This window comes from Dromiciops gliroides, chromosome 2 (assembly GCF_019393635.1).
Source record: "Dromiciops gliroides isolate mDroGli1 chromosome 2, mDroGli1.pri, whole genome shotgun sequence".
In the NCBI taxonomy this organism is placed as follows: Eukaryota; Metazoa; Chordata; class Mammalia; order Microbiotheria; family Microbiotheriidae; genus Dromiciops; species Dromiciops gliroides.
Genome location: NC_057862.1, coordinates 567,045,792 through 567,067,368, shown reverse-complemented (window position 1 = coordinate 567,067,368; position 21,577 = coordinate 567,045,792). Strand labels below are relative to the sequence as shown.

The window sequence follows — 21,577 nt, the reverse complement described above, 5'->3', positions numbered from 1 at the left end:
GGGTAAATGACCCAATTTACCATTCAGCATGCACTTCAACTGTATCTGACAGGGGTTTCTCAGCTCTGCAGTTGCCTTGTCATATATGCCAAAATACTGATGGTCTCATTTTCCCACATACAGAGTCCCCAAAATAATCTCACCGTAGACCTACTCTGAAATCAAACAACCATTTTCTCACTAAACATATTCACTACTTCTCAAAAGTTAAATTGAGGGGGCAGCTAGCTTGGATTCAGGAGTACCTGAGTTCAAATCCTGCCTCAGACACTTGACACTTACTATCTGTGTGACCCTGGCAAGTCACTTAACCCTCATTGCCCTGCCCCCCAAAAAAGGTTAAATTGAAAAGTACAGTATTAAGTATTACAGAAATTCAAAAGAGAGAGATCAATGTGGATTAGTAGTCCAAGAAGACATCATAGAAGGTGAAGGGATATGAGGCTCAGATTTATCATTTTGCTCTTAAACCAGTTTCCTTTTCCAACTTTCCAGTCTTAATGATGCTACTGTTTTCCCAATAATTCAGGCTTGAAATCTGCCTCATTTTTGCTCTTTCTTTTTCATCCCTTATCTAGTCTAAGTCTTTAATTCATCCCTTCATCCCATTTCAGTTGCCTTTATCTTATCAATCCTCTCCTTCTCTCCAGGTCTACTGGAACAGCCTCTTAACAAATCTCTGTCTCTGGTCTCCAGATACTATCTCCCTCCAAACCCCTCCCCCAACCAACTTTCCTGTATTTTACTGATGGCTAATCTGCCCCAAAGATTCCAATTTCATCATGTCACTCTCTTGATCATAAGCCCCCTAGTTCCACACTACTTATAAGAAAAGTCCAAACTTCTTAGTCGAGTATTAAAAATTGGAACAATCTTGCCCTATCCCTATCTATCCGATCTCATCTCTCACCACTCTCTAATACAAAATCTGCCACTGATGGTTGCTTATCACAACTCATGTATATATCAAAATCATTCCCTGTACCTTTACCTGAGCTATTTTCCTACAATGTCCTCTCTTCTCCACCTTCCCAAATGTTACCTATCCTACAAGACCCGCCTCCAGTTTCAGAACCTCCATGAGGTTTTCCCTGATCACTAATTCATATTCATTTCCCCATTCTATGAACTACTATTCTACTTTTTGTCTATATTGCTCATTCTGGCTTTTAATTGTATTCTACTTTGAATTGTTTTTCTAACATTGTGTAAATATAATGTATCTGCATCATAACTTTCATTTGGATATGTCTTTTCTTCTCAATTAGACTATAAAATCCTAGAAAGCAGGATCTGTATCTTATGCTTTTTCTGTATGTCCTTTGGAACACAGCACATTGCTATTAATGTATCAATAAATATCTGAATGAATTATAGTCAGTAGAAAAGAGGAAAACTGAAATCAATCAACAAGTATTTATGAAGAAACTACTTTGTCAATGGTACTGAGCTTGGCAAGCTACTAAAGGTATTGGAAAAGAAACAGCATGAACAAAAGTGAAAATGTCAAAATAACTGATAGAGAGGAGGTGGGCCTGACATGAAATGTGAATACCAACTGTAGAATAAAGAATAATATTTTCTCACTCTTCCCTGAGCTTTTTATTGTCCGGATGCCATAATTGGCCTCCTGTCTGGCACCGAGTGTTGTAATCTACCCTTAGGTACTGTGAGATTTAAAATTGGATATTAGATCATAAATCTCCCCTACTTAACCTTTCCCTTAATTTATCTCCCAAACTAGTAAATGGAAGCAGCTTTTGGTTTTCTAGATAGACCTTTATTGTATATAAGGTGTTGTTGATTAGAAGGATAGGAAAATAGAAATACAGTACAAATCGTCTTAAATCTAGGCTTAGTCTATATTCCTTATAAAAACTCACCAAACCGAAAAAGGCCACCTTTGGAGAGAGAGTCTGTGCCGCGCCGTCAGGAGTCCCGCCAAGCAGGCAAAAAGGCCTCCTCTCGTTCTCTCCACCCCGGAAGTCAAAAAACCCGGCAGGCAGTCTGACATGCGCAGCAGGCGGCCTGTACCCGGCAGGCAGTCTGACATGCGCAGCAGGCGCACTGTTCATCTCCTCCCCAAAAGGGTGGTCCTTGAAAAACTGGCGTCTTTCAGTTATCCTAACCGACTGTTAAAAACTTTCATATTTTACCACATTTCCCCCCTTTGCTTCCTCAAGAAACGGAATGTTTCCTTGATGGAACAGTAAAAAGAATATAATAACTTTTGCTGACTAATAATATGCGAACAACAATACAGAAAAGGAAGAGAGGAAAGTTTTTGTCCAGAGGGGCGATTTTTTTTTTCCTCATGAACCTACGCTTTGACATTAGTCTTGCAAAGGGAGAGCCTCTGCAGAGAGTACATGTTACAGATAGTATATAACAGAAAGGAGATAGTAAAAGCTAATAAAGCAAAACAGTTCGTATAAAGTCTCTGAGTTCTCTTGTCTTCTTGAAGTGGTAAGATGTCATCAGGAGGAAACTGGATTCTGGTCTGGAAAACTGGATTCTGGACTCTGGTCTGGATTCTGGACTCTGGACTCTGGTCTGGAAAGCTGGATTATCTTCTTTAACTGTTTGAATTGCTGTATTTTTAAAACCTTAGCATAGCATTGTCAATGATCAAATTAATAAATTCCATTACATTCCCTCCTTTATATGGTTAGACTTGTAATAGAGGGTTGAGGTAGTTATGCAATGTGTAACACTTTTTACCACCATGTGTCTGGATCAAAGCCAAATTTAGTATGTGTTCATGACACCTGAAAATGTTATGGAAAGGTTATCATACCATATCTCATGGTTCTGAGACAGCCAGTGATTGTGCTAGGCCACAGGTGAATTCAACTGAGTGAGATAAAAAGATAAATAAGTTCAGTTAAATTAGGTTAAATTAGGAGGGAGAGAGGATGAATACTGGACTGTGCCTAGTAATTGTGCTCTACATAGTCACCATCATAAGCAAACCATGGACTTACGTATACCTGTCTCTCCTTTTGTTGCACATATATTCTCTCCAGGGCCTGCATCAGAGTTCACAGCAAGTTAGTCTCTGAAATGATAAGTTTCCATATTTCTGAAATCTCATTAATTTCACCAAAGACAATATGATGGTAAAAATGTGTGCTATGCTGCATAACTGAGAATATATTAGTGATATATACAATAATTCCAAACCATACCCAGAGTATAATGACATATAAATAATAAACGAATGTAAATAGCTGATTATATTAGACATTGTTACATAATCTTCTTTTAGACATTATTACATAATCTTCTTTTAGCAAGTAGACCACATCATCTTATACATGAATTCTCTAGTATAACAGTAGCAGATACTTAAAGTGGTGATTAATTCATCAAAAAGAAATAAGACTTCAATTAGCAAGATTCAATATTCAATGTTTTCAGTGAGGTATCAAGCAATTTCTGGTACTTTTTAGTTAAACAGAACAACATACAAGAGAAAGGAGAAAAATAAATAAATAAAACAAAACTCATTAGAACTCATGGTTCTCTCAAAAAGAAAGAGTAAATAAAAAAAAAAAAAGAAGAATTCTGGTAGCTTCTGAGGCCCGATAGCCTCACCCACAGCATATACTTAAAATGTCTTTGAATAATCACTTAGTTTACAAAATTTAGTTTTAAAGAAAAGCAAAAGAAACAAAAGTAAAAAAAAAAAACCAAAGCAAAACCAAAAATAAAAAATAAAAAGCAAAAGATTCGCTAAGCACCCTTTTGTGCTCTTAAAGAACTTAAAGGTCCGGTCAATTCCAGGTCTTTTCAGTGCCTTTCAAAAGTCAAAACAAAAACAAAAACAAAAAACAAAAATTAATAAAAAAAAATAGTTGAGGTGGGCCAGAAAACTAGGCCATGTGCTTCAGTGCTTTTGCCTGTAGAAGGAAATGCTTGTTAAATTGTAAGGTATTTAAGCTGCTAGAGTTTGGGGTATGCCACATTGTTTTAACTGGTTCCCCAATTCTCTGCATGCCAAAGTGGCAGGGGTTTCTGAATTGTCATTGATCTTTCTAATGCTGTCATAATGTTCTTTATGGTAGAAAATGTGGAGTTCTCTAGCATCAGTTTTGTCTGTGCCACTGATTTTCAATAAAGGCTGATTTAATTGATGAACCACAACATTCAGCTGATGCTGCTTAGCAAATGCTACAATTGTATCATTTCCTCCCCACTTTCCAAATTTCTTTAATTCATCAACATATTCTTCAAAAGGGGAGTCATTTACTCTAAAAGACTCAAACTCTTGTCTATGGTTAATCATATAAGAAGCAGCTTCTTGTCTGTGTCTGAGATGATTTCTACAGTGACCTTCTAGCTGGTCTGCTAAAGCCCTAAAAAGGCAATTTCCGTCTCCTGATACTTTACGAAGACTGAGTCCCAAAGCATTTAACTGATCAGTGGGATTATTAAATGGGAACTGCCTGTTTCCTCTGAACTCTCTTTGCTCTTTAACAGTTGCTATCTTTAGGGTTTTTACCTCTTTAGCGTCTACCTCAGGTCTATCTGAAATCTCTTCACCTATGAATGGTGCAGGCTTTATATGAGAGCAATGAATCCATGAGTCTTTTTCACCAATTTTAATGGCAGTAGGAGTTGTCAATAATACCTGAAAAGGTCCTTCCCAGGCAGGTTGAGTTCCACTGGTTCTCTGAAAATTCTTTACATATATTTTATCTCCTGGGTTGAAGTTATGCAATGAAAAGTCTAATGGTCCTGCCTGGACCACAGCTCCTGCCTCATGGAGTTCACGTAGCCTGGTCTGTAATTCCTGTATATAGGAAGCAACAGAAGTATCACCTCCCACCAGTGATGTATAAACTGGGGAAAAAGTTTTAGCTTGGATAGGAGGGTGACCAAAAAGCATTTCATAAGGAGATATATGAAGTTCTCCTCTTGGTCAACTTCGTAGATAGAATAATGCCAATGGTAGAACATCAGGCCATTTCAAATGGGTTTCAGTACATAATTTGCCAATCATACTCTTAAGCTCTTTATTCATACGTTCGACTTGGCCTGAACTTTGTGGATGGTAGGGCGTGTGGAATTTTGGAGTCACTCCCAAGAAAGAGTAGATTTGGGATAAAATCGAATCAGTGAAATGTGTGCCTTTGTCAGAATCGATGCGGGCTGGTGGGCCAAAACGAGGTACTATCTCTTTAAGAAGAATTTTGGCAACAAAGGCAGCTGTGGCTCGGGGGCTGGGAAAGGCCTCCACCCACCGAGTGAGCTGATCAACTATAACAAGGCAAAATTTATAATGTCCTGCTTTTGGCATAGTAATATAATCAATTTGTAAGTGCTCAAAAGGTGTATATGCTAGAGGACGCCCTCCATAAGTTTTGGCCTTAAAAGCATACTGATTATAAGACTGACATGTGGAGCAGCCCGAGCAGATTCGAGATGCTGTATTAGTCACACCTGGTGCTATCCAGGTTCTCTTAATAGAGTCTACAATGCCTTGTGTACCAAAATGGCCTTTTCTGTGAACAGAGAGGCATACCTGGTGGTAGAATTTCCGGGGAAGAAATGGCTTACCTTCCGGAGACACCCAGATGCCATTGATCTGTTTCGCCTTAAATTTCTTTTTCCACTTTTCTACTTCAGAATCGTCATAGGTTAGGTTGGAAGGAATATCCTCAGAAGGTGAAAGGTTAAATACATGTTCAGGAGCTTCTAATGCAGCAAGCTTGGCTGCAGAATCGGCTTGTGCATTTCCCTTTGAAACAGGATCACTATTCCCTGTGTGGGCAGGGCAATGTACAACGGCTAGGGAAGAAGGCAGTTTCAGGGCATCTAAGAGGTCCTTGATAAGGTCCCCATTGGCAATAGCCTTGCCCGAGGATGTTAGGAAGCCTCGTTGACGCCAAATCATACCAATAAAGTGGCATATGCCAAAGCCATATTTCGAGTCAGTAAAAATGGTGGCACTCTTATCTTTAGCTATATTACAGGCCTGTGTAAGAGCCACAAGTTCAGCAGCCTGTGCACTAAAATGGGAAGGCAGAGAAGCTGCCCAGAGGGTGTCATAATCAGAAACTACAGCAGCTCCAGTAAAACGGGTTCCCTCTCTCATAAATGAGGAACCATCTGTATAGAGGACAAGATCAGGATTTTCTAAAGGTGTATCAAAAAGATCATCACGGGGTTTTTCAGCCATATCAACTAAAGAAGCACAGTCATGCAACGGTTCCCCCGAGAATGGTAAATTAGGGAGTAGTGTTGCTGGATTAAGAACTGTGCAGCGTTTTAAAGTGATATTCTCATTACCTAACAGGGTTATTTCATACTTAGCCAGCCTTTGATCTGAAAAGGCTTGTGTCCTGTGACGTAGTAAGAGAGCCTCCACTTCGTGAGGGCATTGCACAGTTAGAGGGTTACCTAGGACCAAATCAGAGGCTTTTTCTACCAAAAGCGCTGTGGCCGCCACTGCTCTAAGGCAAGGTGGCGCTCCAGCCACTACAGGGTCCAGCTGAATTGAATAGTAGGCTATAGGACGTTGGTTAGGCCCCAGTGACTGAGTCAGGACTCCAGAAGCCACCCCCCTTTGTTCATGCACAAAGAGAGTGAAAGGCTTACTATAATCTGGTAGTCCTAGGGCAGGTGCTGATAACAAGGCCCGTTTTAATTCTTTTATGGCTGAGAGATGCTGGGGATCCAACTGTAAAATGTCTGGAACAGAACTTTTTGTAAGAGCTATGAGGGGTTTAGTAATTTCACCAAAAGAGGGTATCCATTGTCTACAGTACCCAGCTGCTCCCAGAATGGCTCTCAACTGCCTCTTAGTAGTGGGGGCAGAGAGTTGTTGAATGGCCTGGACTCGCTTAGAAGAGACAGAGCGAGTTCCAGCAGCCAAAATAAATCCTAAGTATTCTACCTGGGGCAAACACCATTGTACCTTTGTCTTGGAAACCTTGTGTCCTCTCTTGTGCAGCTCCAGCAGTAAGTGACGGCTATCTTCCTGACAAATTTCAGCATTAGGAGAGGCCAAAAGTAAGTCATCAACATATTGTACTAGTGTGGAGGCTTTAAAGGTAATAGAGGCCAGATCCTGCTGTAAAATTTGGGAAAATAATGTGGGACTGTCTACAAATCCCTGTGGGAGTCTAGTCCAGGTCCACTGTCTATTTTTCCAGGTAAAAGCAAATAAATATTGGAAGTCCTCATGTACTGGTATGGAGAAAAAGGCAGAGCAAAGGTCTACCACTGTGAAACATGTAGATTCATAGGGAATTGATGAAATTATCATAGCCGGATTTGCGACTATAGAATGTCTAGGAATAACATAATTATTAATCGCTCTAAGATCTTGCACAAAGCGATAAACAGGTTTACCATCTGGCCCAGGCTTGGGTTTTTTAACTGGCAAAATGGGAGTATTGCATGGAGAGTGATGACATGGAATAATAATACCCTGGCTTTTCAAAGCCTCAATTATAGGGGTGATCCCTTCTATTGCTTCCCTAGACAATGGATACTGTGGAATGGAGGGGGGTGGTCCCCCCTTAACTTTAAAGGTAACAGGCATGGCAGACTTAAGGAGCCCCACCTCATTAGGGGATGAGGCCCATAAAGACTCAGGAATGTCAGAGGGGATTTTGGATACCTCCCCTGCTGTTCCTTGAGCTTCTGTAAGTAAAATTGGTAATAAATGAACAGTATCCTCTGGCAATTGTAGGGAGACAGCCCCATCTGGAGCACAAGATATGGTTGCTCTAAGCTTACAAAGGAGATCACGACCTAATAAATTTACAGGGGCATCAGGCATGAGTAAAAATGAATGTTCTACTGTTAAGGGCCCCATAGATACCATGCGAGGATTCAATTTTGCCACTCTCTGGCTCTTTCCTGAGACTCCCACTACATTCAAAAATCCTACAGGTCTACACCCAGCATCTGGTTTGCTTACTAATACTGATTTAGAGGCTCCTGTGTCTAGCAGACAATCATAATAAGTCTCCCCCACTTTTAGGGTGACATGTGGTTCTTTACTCTGGGGAGGTGAATGGACTGGTACAAGGGCATTCAAAAAATCTGGATCTGGGAATATATGGCTTTCATTATCTATGTTCCATTCCTCCCCAAGACCCCGTCAATCCTGTGCCCTCCTCTGAGAGGGACCTTGGTCACCATTATTCTGGTACTGCCTTTCTGTATTCCTCCGAAAAGATCTATTCCTATTTTGATTTCGCCTGTAATTAGAATTAGAATTTCTTCTCCAAGTCCTACATTCTCTCAATTCATGCCCCTCCTTATGACAGTAACAACACACCTTAGTGTCCTTGTTCCGGTGTTCACATGGCTGACAGGAACAACACACCTTAGTGTCCTTGTTCCGGTGTTCACATGGCTGACAGGAACAACACACCTTAGTGCCCTTGTTCTGGTGTTCACATGGCTGACTAGAACAACACACCTTAGTGCCCTTGTTCTGGTGTTCACATGGCTGACTAGGAATCACCAGTGCCAGAATGCTCTGTTTGGGGTGATCTGGACCTGTCTCACGTGAGTCAAAGACATAATTTGCAAGTTCCTTAAGTCTATCAGCTGTTAAGCTCCTCCAATCTGGACATTGGGTCAGAAAATATTTGCGTACTTCTGGCAGTGAATTACAAATAAACATGTTGAGAATAATATAAGAATCTTTTGAATCAATTGGATCTAATCTGGTGTATTGCCTGGCGGTCTCACAAAGCCTATCGTAAAATCTGCTTGGTCTTTCATTAGCCTCCTGAAATGTGCTCATAAATTTCATCCAGTTTTCGGGTTTTCTAGAGCATAATTCCATTCCCTTCAGAAGTGTTTCCCTAGCATCCTTTAATCTTTGAAAATCCCTGTCATTATTATAATTCCACTCTGGATCCTTTAGAGGCCATTCCTCATCGGCCTTACCCTTCGCAACAAGGGCATTTCCTGCCGAGATAATATCTGTCATCTCAGTTGGGGACAGTAAAGTTTCCATAAGGCAAGTAACATCAGCCCAAGTGGGTTGATATATATTAAATATAGTCCTTAACTGTGAAACTACACCATTTGGATGTTTCTCAAAACTAGGGAAGATTGTTTTCCATGAGCTCAAGTCAGTTGCTGTAAAGGGGTGATATTTTCTAACCTGAACTGATACTCCCTTTTTATTAAATTCTATATCTTCCTGCAAAGGACGTAGTTTCAGCTGATTTGATTCTAAAGACTGGCCAATATCCGTTTCTGTAACTGGGTTACCTCCAGTAGGGGGAGCTATCTTAGCGTCTCCCTCGCCACGTGGTGAGGCTGGGTTACCTTCAGCAGAGGGAGCCATTTTAGTGTCTCCCTAGCCACGTGGTTTACCTTTAATCTCTTTCCACATTACAACCATGGTAATGCCCATAATGAGAGTTATAGTCATGTGAACTATCGTGAGTATGGTATTACAATTTATTTCAACTGCAGGCATAAAATTCCTACTAACATTAAACACATTTTCAGTGGAGACAGTTACACTCATACCATTATACCAAAAAGATTTTGCTGTGTGAGTGAGGAGGAGACCTATAACACAATGAAGGAATACCGAGTAAACTAGATGTCTAAGTTTGGACAGTATGGTACCCCAACATGCTCCAATGCAAAAAAACGAAAAAAACAAAGGGAAAATGACATATTCGATCATATTTTAAACTGGGCTGGCTTTTTCCTTTAAAACAAGGCTTTTAGAGGCTTAAAGTCTTTAAGGGAGATTAGACAAAGGGAAAGTCCGTGGGGGGGGGGGGGGGGTATTTGGAAAATCCACCGAATTAGCCGGCTTATGGCCAAACTAGGGAGGGTGGGAGGGTCCTTAAGGTCCCTTCAGGGTCGCCAAACTGTGAGATTTAAAATTGGATATTAGATCATAAATCTCCCCTACTTAACCTTTCCCTTAATTTATCTCCCAAACTAGTAAATGGAAGCAGCTTTTGGTTTTCTAGATAGACCTTTATTGTATATAAGGTGTTGTTGATTAGAAGGATAGGAAAATAGAAATACAGTACAAATCGTCTTAAATCTAGGCTTAGTCTATATTCCTTATAAAAACTCACCAAACCGAAAAAGGCCACCTTTGGAGAGAGAGTCTGTGCCGCGCCGTCAGGAGTCCCGCCAAGCAGGCAAAAAGGCCTCCTCTCGTTCTCTCCACCCCGGAAGTCAAAAAACCCGGCAGGCAGTCTGACATGCGCAGCAGGCGGCCTGTACCCGGCAGGCAGTCTGACATGCGCAGCAGGCGGCCTGTACCCGGCAGGCAGTCTGACATGCGCAGCAGGCGGCCTGTACCCGGCAGGCAGTCTGACATGCGCAGCAGGCGCACTGTTCATCTCCTCCCCAAAAGGGTGGTCCTTGAAAAACTGGCGTCTTTCAGTTATCCTAACCGACTGTTAAAAACTTTCATATTTTACCACAGTACCTATGTTAGAAAATGTTCAGAAATGATCAGAAAGCAAACTACTAAGCCTTTTTATTATCTCAAAAAGAGTGATTGTGGTTAGTTCATTGCAGATATTGTTACCTATAGAGAAATCTATCATCAATCTCTTAGCCCCATTCTGTAGGAAATCTTGAGTGTTTTCAGACTTACTCCTATACCAGTAAGGCACCAACCATAATAACATTGGATTGGGGTGGAATGTCCTATATCACCATGTCTGTGCCATCTTCATCATCCCAATTTCTAAACTTATGGACAATTTTATTAAATCAGCTGGGGCTTTTTTTTTAGTGAGGCAATTGGGGTTAAGTGACTTGCCCAGGGTCACACAGCTAATAAGTGTTAATGTCTGAGGTCGGATTTGAACTCAGGTACTCTGGACTCCAAGGCCAGTGCTCTATCCACTGTGCCACCTAGCTGCCCCTTGCTTTTTGTTTTGTTTTGTTTTCTTTGCAGGGCAATGAGGGTTAAGTGACTTGCCCAGGGTCACACAGATGGTAAGTGTCAAGTGTCTGAGGCCAGATTTGAACTCAGGTCCTCCTGAATCCAGGGCCGGTGCTTTATCCACTGCACCACTTAGCTGCCCCATAGCCGGGGCTTTCTAAAGACATCAACACTTTTCATTCCTTCAATAACTACTCCTGACCAATTCTTCTGTGCAAGCCCCTCTGCTAGGTACATTGTTGGAAATGCAAAGAAGTATAAGATATCTTTCCAACCCAGGGCAAGACACATAAATAACTAAATTATAAAAACTCAAGTACATAAAACAAGGCAGGACATAAGAAATATCACATGACTGATACAATGTGCAGTAGAATCCAGGAAAAGGAGAGTACTTCTAGTATAGCAGGGAGATATGGATGGGGGGAGGTATTAGAGAAAGCTACAAGGAGAAAGTGACCTTTGAGCTGGGTCTTTAAGAATGTTTAAAATTTATACAGAAGTGATATATAGGGAGGGCATGCCAAGAAAAGAAAATAGTGTGAACAAATTGTGGAGGTAGCAAAGTGCAAGATGTGTTTGGGGAATAGCTTGTTTAATTTGGCTATAGCATTCCTATAGGGAGGTAGAAGGAAACAAAACTGGAAAGATAAATTGGGCCAAACTGACCTTAAATTGCATGATAAGGAATTTTTCTTTTGTGTCTACTAAACTTTCCATTGGGCTACTGGCTTTTCTACAAATTCACTCCATTTCCCACTTCCAGGTATGCTCAGGAACCCCCTTCGCTGTCCACCTAGAAATGCTCTCTTCCCCATTTTCTCCTTTCACAATCCTTCTCTTCCTTCAGGATTCAGCTCAAGTACACCACCTCTGTGATGTAATCCCCAATCCCTACAATCAATTGGTCATGATTTCTCTCTCCTCTAATTTTCCTAGCGTACTTCCTCTCAATCTCTGCTTTGTATTATTCATATCCATATATAGTCATTTTTTTCTTTCCCAATAGAAATAAGTTCCTTGAAGACAGGCAGTATCATTTTTTCATTTTCATATTCCAAGTGCTTAGTTCAGTGCCTTCCATAAGAAGATACTTGAAAAGAACACTCAACTGGCACCACTTAGAAATACATGACTTTTCTAAAAAGTAACATTCAGGCTAGCTTTTGTTCAAATTAGTTCTTAGTGGAGTCATAATTAATTAGTTTTGCCTATAGTTTTTATTTTGGTACCAGAAGGAACAAAGGCTAATGATTTTTCCTACTAATTTCCTACTAATTAAGACCACCATTTTATTAACAATCAGGTCAAGAATTTTCAATATTCTCCACTGCTTCTGTATTTTATTCAAATGTCTAAATCAACCTGGGATTACAAGCCTTTTACAATCTGGCCTCTACCTACCTTTCCAACTTTGTTTGTTTGTTTGTTTTGTCTGGCAATGAGGGTTAAGTGACTTGCCCAGGGTCAAACAGCTAGTAAGTGTCAAGTGTCTGAGGCCAGATTAACCTTTCCAACTTTGTGTTCTCTTACTATCCTAGGAAGCAGCTAGGTGACTCAGTGGATAGAGCCATGGGCCTGGAGTTAGGAAGACCCGGTTCAAATCCAACCTCATTTACATACTAGCTGTGTGACAATGGGAAAGTCACTTAACTTCTGTTTGCCTTAATCCACTGAAGAAGGAAATAGCAAAGGACTCCAGTATGTTTACCAAGATGTGTGTGTGTGTGTGTGTGTGTGTGTTGTGTGTGTGTGTGTGTGTGTGTGTGTGTGTGTGTGTGTGTGTGTGTGTGTGTGTAAGACAGCAGCATACAGATAATACATTACTTAATGCTGCCAGGGAAAAACAAATGAGCCCTTGACTTCAAGGAGTTTACAGTCTGGTTGGAAAGATAAGAAAGGCTCACATAGGTAAAAACTAACAATACTACCTACTGTTTTACTAGTGTGTTTTACATTATTCTCCCCATGCAATCTACATTCCAGCCAAACTAGTCTACTCTTCTTTCGCCTTTGAACAGACCTAAATTGGGCCATGGGGAAGATTACTACTTCTTGTAAAACACACACACACACACACACACACACACACTAAAGCTTATTTGATTTGTACTTTGGTTTTCTTTTTTTTACTTTATTTCAGGACCTGGTGGACTATTTAAGAGTTCATTCACATAGTGCTGTTTATGCTACATCTATGTCTCCACCTATAGCAGAACAAATAATCAGGTCTATGAAATCCCTCATGGGACTAGACGGAACAACAAATGGTAAGACAACAAATGTACATAGATCACATTTACTCTGCCTCCCAGGGTTTTTCCTGCCCTTCTTGTGCCTGAACAAAGTCCAACTATGTAGAATATATACCAGTATTTTATTTGTATTTTGTTATGAAGTATTTTACATAAAATGAGTTTTTTAAATCAGCTTGTTTTAAATGAACTATGCAAAATATCGATTTAAGAAATCTAGGGCAAATAATCCCATTTGAATTTGCTAGACAAATTTAAGGGTTTATTTTTATACTGGTTTTTATATTAATTGTTTTTTTTAAATATGGCATATCTGTTGGTTATTTTTTCTCTTAAGATGCAGCTCCATGTTGCCTATTAATTATATTAAGTCCAAGGGAGGAAGACAGAACACAGGAAGAATTATTACTCCCTTTAAAAAGAATGATCAGTAGTCATAGAAGAAAAGCACAATGACAGTAAACCTAAAGTTTACAATTTATTCATCCTGTTAAAGCTACTACTCTACTAAGGCTTTTATTTGAAGTAAACAAATGTACATAGTACATTATTGTGAGGACCTAATGTCTACTTTAAATTGAAATGAGGAATGAAGAACACAGGTTGGGAATCCTTCCATTACTTTCTCTTTTCTGCCTAGAAAAAATAACTTAGTAATTAACTTATGGAGTAAAGCTCCCCAAAACTAAAAAGGCCCATACTATTGCCCTGCTATTGCTATCTTAAAGGATTTGAGAAGGAGACTAGCATTAAAGCCTTCATCTTTGGCTCACTCTGTTGTGCAACTGTAATCGAAGCCTGAAAAGCTTTGTTTCATCCTGAGTTTGGGGAGTGATTTGCCAGATCTGTTTCTTGATGAATGTCTTCACTTTAATCTGCAATGCAAAGTCATCCGCTTCAAAGACAGGCAAGCAACAAGAATAAGGTCAATGTTTCTTTGATGCCATGGTTCAAAGATGAAATAGCAGTGCCACTAAAATGACAGTGTTTATGCAAAAACAGCCACTCTTCACTCCGAAGCTAGGCTGGCGAGGAGTTAATGCATAGACTGAGGGACTACAGACAAACAATGTAGAACATATGCACTGTAGTCCCTTTTTCATCTCCTGTGTATAATCCTTAACAGAGTTAAATGAACCCAGAGAGAAGACTTGATTTTTCATCCTAACAAATGTTGGGTGGCCTCTAAGAGTATGCAAGACAATAATTCCTTGAGGATAGAGTCCCTGTCTCCTATCTATTTTGTATCCTCCTCACCCCCCAGGACTCGCATAGTGCTGAGAGCTTAATAGATGCTCATTCGATGTAAATCAAAAAATTATTTTTTCCTCCAGTGAAATCTAATAAGGTGCAATTTCACATGCCAGCTAAGACTAAGTGAAATGGCAGAGAAATAGAACAAAGATCAAGCCTTTGTGTAAAACATGAATATAGTCACCAAGATTCAGTTAATCAGCTCTCCACACCAACTCTAACAGGATTTTCCAGAGACCTGTCAAATTCAAAATGTCCAAAACAGAATTAGCTATCTCCCAAACCTACCCTTCTTCCAAACTTTCCTATTTCTGTGTAAAGCACCACCATGTTTCTGGTCTCCTTGATTCATCTTCCTCATCTTCCTTATTCAAGCAATTACCAAATCTTGCCATTTCTAATTCATCAATCTCTCTCACATTTGACCCTTCTTGCCTAACCACCACTTTAGACCAGGTCCTCACCATCTCTAGATTATTATTTTGGCCTCCTAATTTATCTCCCTGCCTCAAGAATATCCAAACTTTAGTTCATCCTTCACACAGCTCCCAAAATATTTTTCCTTAAATGCAGATCTGACCATGTCATTTCCCTCATCAATAAACTCCAGGGACTCCCTGTTGTCTCTAGGGGAAAAATTATAAACTCCTCTATTTAATTTTTAAAGCAGTTCACAACCTGGACCCAATCAATTTTTGCAGCGTCTTCATTCCTATACTCTGTTATTCAGCCAAACTGACCTCTCTTATTACCACTCATCTCCCATCTCTATACCTTTGTCCCATTAAAATGCAAGCTCTTTTTGAGTAGAGATTATTTCATTCTTTGTATTTGTATCACCAGTGCCTAGCATACAGTAGGCACTTAAAAATACTTGCTTGAACTTGTCCCTTTCAGTATCAGATAACCCTACTTTCTGTCTTGTTTCTATACTAATTCTACTATTTTCTGAAATGTCTACTTCTAGGCCCAGGAAATGGGTCCAAAATCATATAATCCCTCCTTCATCCTGAAGGACTGAAATCCTATATTAATTGTATAAGCCCTAAGCATTCTTCATCTGCTTCATTTATCACCAAGGTTGAGGTATGAAGTAAAGGTTTATTCAAAAAGCGGCCTACCTCTAAAAATAAAAAATCTAAAATTAACTTGAATATGAAAGTACTATTTCTCTATCCACAAAGCAACATGAGAATTAAGGCAAAGACAAAAAAAATGTGATTTTTGCCTCAATTATGTATATCAAGGAAAGCTTTTGCAATTGCCCTAGATCTTCCACTTACCATCTCTCCATTCCCATCAGTAGATGCTCTAAGCCCTCTCTCCTCTCTTTAATCTTTACAAATTTCCACAACCCTCTGTCATCAGATGTCTTCAGCTCCTAATTTACTGAGAAAATATACATCATGTACTATAACGTCCCTCATCTGCCCTAGTCTACAACTTAAATTTGTCTAGACAATCACCCATCCTCTCTGCCTGGACTCCTGTCTCTGAAGGAGAGATGAACCTTCTTGCTAAAGCCAACCTCTATTACCTTCTCTCTTTTAAGAAACCTTCCCCCTAAGGTTAACTGCTAAATCTCTTAACTGCTAAATCTGATGATCTTTGGGGATGCATTCTCCATGATCTCCACTGACCTTTCTGTAGCTTTTGGTCCTATTGACCATTCATCTTTCTAGATGCTCTTTCCACAAAAATGTATTGTTTATCTTTCTCCTATATGTCCGACTACTCTTCTGTCTCCATTGCTGCCTCATCACCCATCTCCTGACTACAACAAAGGGCCCTTTCTTAGATTCACTTTGCTTCTGTCTCTATACATTCTTCACTGAAGCTGTAACCATGACTTGTGGGTTTAATGATTGCCTCTATACAGATAACTCCCAAATCTATATATTCAACCCCAATTTCTCTCCTGAACTCTAGTTATACAACATCAATAGCCTGATGGATATCTCCACCAGAATACAGCATATGCATTTTGAACTGACCATGCCCCAAACAATTCATGTCATTTATGAAGCATTTACTATAGGTCAGCACTGTGCTAAACACTCGACCCTCACTCTCCTTAAAACAGTCAGTCCAAACTTGAGGGCTCATTATCCTATGAGTCAACACAGGTTCCCACCAACTTCAGAATAAACCTTTAATATTTTTTCTTCACTTCTCACATCCAATCAGTTGACAAATTTTGTCAATGCTAATTAAAAACCTCTCCCTACCAATCCTTTGTCTTCAAGTAGCCATCATCATAGAGTAAGCTCAGATCTCCTCTTGCTTACCTGGATTTTTCTGATAGCCTCCTAATTAGTCTTCTTGCTTACGATCTTTCCTGTCCTCAAACCATCTTTCATGCAGCTGCCAAAATAATTCTCCTAAAGCACAGGTCTGATTATGTCACTCATATGTTCAAAACTATTCAGTGGCTCCCTGCTGTATATACAACAAATACTTCTAAATCTCCCATTCTCTGGCTCCTACCTCCTTTTCCTGTCTTGTTTCCTACTACTCTCTATCACAAACTCTAGATTATAACCAATCTGATCTACTTGCTGCTCCTAAAATTGGATACTTTAACTCCAAACTGTATTGATTTCCACAAGATGACCCCATGACTCAAATGCATTCTCATCTCATTGCCATTTCTCATAGTATTATCGTCCCTGGAGGCTTAAATTTGGCACCTTTATGAAGGCACTTGCTCCATGAAGTCTTCCTTGATCTACCCAATTGTTGGTATTTTCTTTTCCTTTCAACATTTTGTGTATTATAGTATGGATACAACATGTGTCCATAATATGTGGTGACAGTCCCAGTGTCTGTTGCCCTAGACAGACCATAAGGTCCTAGATTTAGAGCTAGAAGAGACCTCAAAATCATCCACACCCTCACTGTACAGATGTGGAAACTGAGGTTCTGAGAAGCTAAGAGACTTGCCCGGGGTCACCCAGACAGTAAATGGCACTGATACAGTACTACATTCCATTCGGGGCACACATTCTAGGAAGCTATTGGTCAGGAAGTATTCACAGGGGAGCTAGCAAGGTAATAGACCTCAAAGCTCATGCTATATGAAGACTGTCTGAAGAAAACGGAGAAAAGAAGACTTAAAGGAATATTAAAATTTCTAAGTACCTGAAGGGCTGTCAAATGTAAGAAGGATTAGACTGCTTAGTGATGGAAGGCAGAAAGAGGTAATAATTCAAAGTGGTTAGTTTAAGCTTACTGTAAAGAAAAAATTCCTAATATTAGAGCTATTCATAAGAAGAATGGGATTCCTTGTAAGATGTTAGCTGTCCCTTCGTGGAGAATCTTCAAGCAGAAGCTGAATGACTACTTAGATATGCAGTAAAGGGAATTATTTCTCAAATACAGGTTAGACTAAGTGGCTACTATTGTACCTTCCATAGCTGGCATTCTGTGATTCTGTGCAATGAATTAAATTACTCATGCAGATGAGCCACGTAATCTCTAAATGTGAAGAAGTATAAAGTGCTTTGGAGAATTTAGCCAGAAGACTTATAGGAAAAGGATGAGGGAACTTAATTTGAAAGGTAAAGTTAAATATTATCAGTCACCCCTTAGACAAAAGGAAGTCTTGGTGGAGTAAGCTCTCTTTTTTTTCTTCAGATAGACTAAGAGGATGCTGGTCTGCATTCTGAGATGTATAATAAAAATGTTCACCAACAGAGGGCCTCCTTGGACTTGTCCTTTCAGACTTTTTATTTACTGAATGACAAATAGTATGCCAACTATTCTGTCTGTGGTGAACTTGTTAAACTTTTCCTTTCAATATTGCTTATGAACCACATGATGCCTTAGTAGATTGACAGGAAGGGCCCTGCTTAAGAGAGTACCCTTAAACTTAACAGTGAAACCTCTTAATCCACTTCACTATTTCCTTTTTTGATCACTGATCCTCTTGGCAATAGCACATTGCTCAATAAAGATTGTGTGATCATACTGACTTTTTTTGCCCACATTCAATTAATTAAAAAGCTACTTTTACTGACAAAGCTGCTTTATAATATTTGGGTAAAATTAATATATGGCCCTTCCTTGATATACTTCCCCTCAGAAAACATATTCTAGGAGACTAGTAACTTTTTTCTGTTTCTACTCAAAGGAAATTTGTTTTATATAATTATTTTTTCAGTATTCAACTGGAATTGGAAGAGAAAAAGCAAGGCTGTACTAGTCAATCTGAATTGGGCTTACAATAATAACTAACCCCACACCTCAATCCACGCCCCCTTCTTTCCTTTGGAGATCTGGGCTCAAGGCTGCAGAAGGTTGCTAGGGCCTTGGTCAGCATCATGGTGGCATTCAGCATTCTGTGCTTCAGTAAAGGAGCTAAGAAACAGAGGGAAAGGGGTAGGATATACATACATACATACATACATACATACATACATACATACATAGATGATAGATAGATAGATAGATAGATAGATAGATAGATAGATAGATAGATAGATAGATAGATAGATAGATTTGAAATATAGCTCAACCAAACATCCCAACACATCTTTCCTCATGGAGCCTTGAAGATCCAAACTCCAAATGAGAGAAATCACCCCTGCATATAGTAACACCAAAATGGCAGCACTTTGAACTGCTGGGTTAGAAAACTGAGGAACAGAGAGAATAGGATAGTATATATATGAGAGTGCTATGTAGCACTCCACTAAGCCTGAGGGAAAGAACCCAGCACCCAGCTAGAGCCATCTAACTATATCCTGCCCCCTCCCAAATCTCCAGGGGCAGAGACCTAGGATAGTGAACAATAAATTTGTTCAATATGAGAGAAAGCTGACACACTTTAAGATCCAACCTCCAAGGACACCATTATATAAGAGGAGAGGGAATCAGAAAATGAACAAAAATGGAAAATAACGGTGGGGAAGGAGAGACTGAAATTACTAAGGATCTCAGGAGGAAGAAAATTCAAAAACCTTGAACATAACCACATAAATCAATAGGAAAATCCCTAACAATAGCCGAAAATAGAAATCCAAATCTAGTAAACCAATACAGGCATTTATGAATAAATATTGCAAAACAAAGTAAAACAATTCAATATTTTATGACATAGAGGAGCGTGTGTGTTTTAAGGAGAACATGGAAACAACACACTATTCCTGAGTAGATTTAAAGAGAAATGAAAATTGTGAGAATAGAATCTATGGCCTGACAGCAGAAGTAACTGACAGAATAGAAAAATTGGAATCTGTGATATGTCTCCCAAAGAAACAAAAGAGAAAACAACCGATTCAAAATGCAAATATACAGTAATGAAGGCCAATCTAGAAGAGAAGCAAAAAGCAAAAACAAAAGAAAACATGCTCTCCAAGCAAAACATATTGATATCAAAGACAGAATGTGCAGAGACAATCTAAAAATTACAGTTCCCCCAGAAGAACACGTCAAAAAAACAGAACACCATTAACATAGATCTTCCCAGAACTTCTGAACACAGAAAATGGAAAACCAATTGAAAGAATTTATAGATCATCTCCAGGATAAAAAAAAAACCACTCATGGTTGCAAATTAAAAATCAATTCAGAGAAAAAAAATTCTGCAAGCAACTAGGAAAAAGACCTTGAAGTAAAGGAAAGGAAATGTGAATAACACAAGACTATCTAGATCCTCTAGAAAATGGAAAATGGAATGTGATCTGAAGCTCAATGGAACTCAGGATGTGTGATTTACCCTACAAATCTGAACTTAACCATAAGTGAAAAAAGATACATATTCAATAATACAGACCATGCTGAAATAAAGACAACTATTGTTTTAGGGGCCACAATCAAAAGACACAAGCCCAGAGGACTTACAATGAAATCCTAAATAATGAGTGGGTCAAAGAACAAATTATAGAAACAAAAATTATATGACAAATGATAATGATAAAACAACATATTAAAATTTCTGGGATGCCCCTAAAGCAGTCCTCATGGAGAAAATTACATCCCTTCAAGCATACATTAATAAAATTGAAATAGAAATAATTAATGAACTGAATATATATTTTTGAAAATTAGAAAGACAAAAAATAAGACAAACTTAAACTAAGCACAAAAAAGTGATTACAAATTGAAAGTAAAATAGATAAATTGGAAACAAAAAATAGAAATGATAAAACTAAAAGCATGTTCTTTGAAAGACTAATAAAACTTTTAGCTAACCTGATTTTGAAAAAGAGGGAGGAAATCAAATCAATAAAATAGCAAATAAGCAAGGTGAAATCACAACAAAACCAAAAGAAATTAGATCAGAACATTTTATGCACTTACATTCTAACAAAACTGAGAACATAAAAGTAACAGCAAGAATATAAAATACCAAACTATCAGAAGACCAGATAAAGATCGTAAATAACCCAATATCAGAAAATGAAACAGATCTAGATGTAAAGGAAATGCCAAATTAAAAAACTCCCGGTCCTGATGGATTCACAACAGAATTCTATCAAACTTCTGAAGAACAATTACAAGACTAACATAGTTCTAACACCTATACTATGAAAAGATAAAACAGAAGGGCAATTATAGGTGAATACCATTACTGAATGCTGACTGAAAATTTTTCAACAGAATCCAGTGAAGTGTTTGGTGAATAAATGGATATATGCATTCATGAATGAATGAGTGAAAATGAATTGACAATAATTTTTTTACATAATCAATCTGGGTACAAAAACATACCTGCATGGTGTTAAATGGCACTAACATTTAGAATTACTTTAATTGTTCTTTGACGAAAAACTGATATCACAAGATCATTGAATCTCAGACTAGATCCGTACCCTCTCAACTAAAGGATAAGGGAACTCTGATAATGCAAGCTAATACCTTCCCTTGGCAATGAGTTAAATGATCAAAATAAATTATTTACTTAAATTAACAGTCAATTTAATTGCTTCAGTTCTCTAATTTGTCTGGACTAGGTGAACTGTTTTCTAATTGTTAATCAATAGAAGCTAAATACCAGGTAATCTTACAGCTCATACTACTCTGTATTTCTAAATAAAGAATGGTGAAGTATTTAGGTATTCAAATGGCATTTTTGGATTTTTCTTCCATCTGACGGCATTTTGCATTTATGGTCCTCAACCAAACTTACCTATAAGTAATGTCAGTCAGTCAATTTATTAAG

At 38.8% G+C, this 21,577-nt stretch overlaps 1 protein-coding gene across 1 annotated transcript in view; it reads left to right on the top strand.

Annotated features, from left to right (window-relative positions):
- Positions 1 to 21,577, top strand: part of SPTLC3 (serine palmitoyltransferase long chain base subunit 3) — a 218,069-nt gene that overhangs the window by 155,745 nt on the left and 40,747 nt on the right. Inside the window, exon 9 of the mRNA XM_043985477.1 lies at positions 13,047 to 13,173. Coding sequence (XP_043841412.1) covers positions 13,047 to 13,173 — 127 coding nt within the window. The remainder of the gene's footprint in view (positions 1 to 13,046; positions 13,174 to 21,577) is intronic.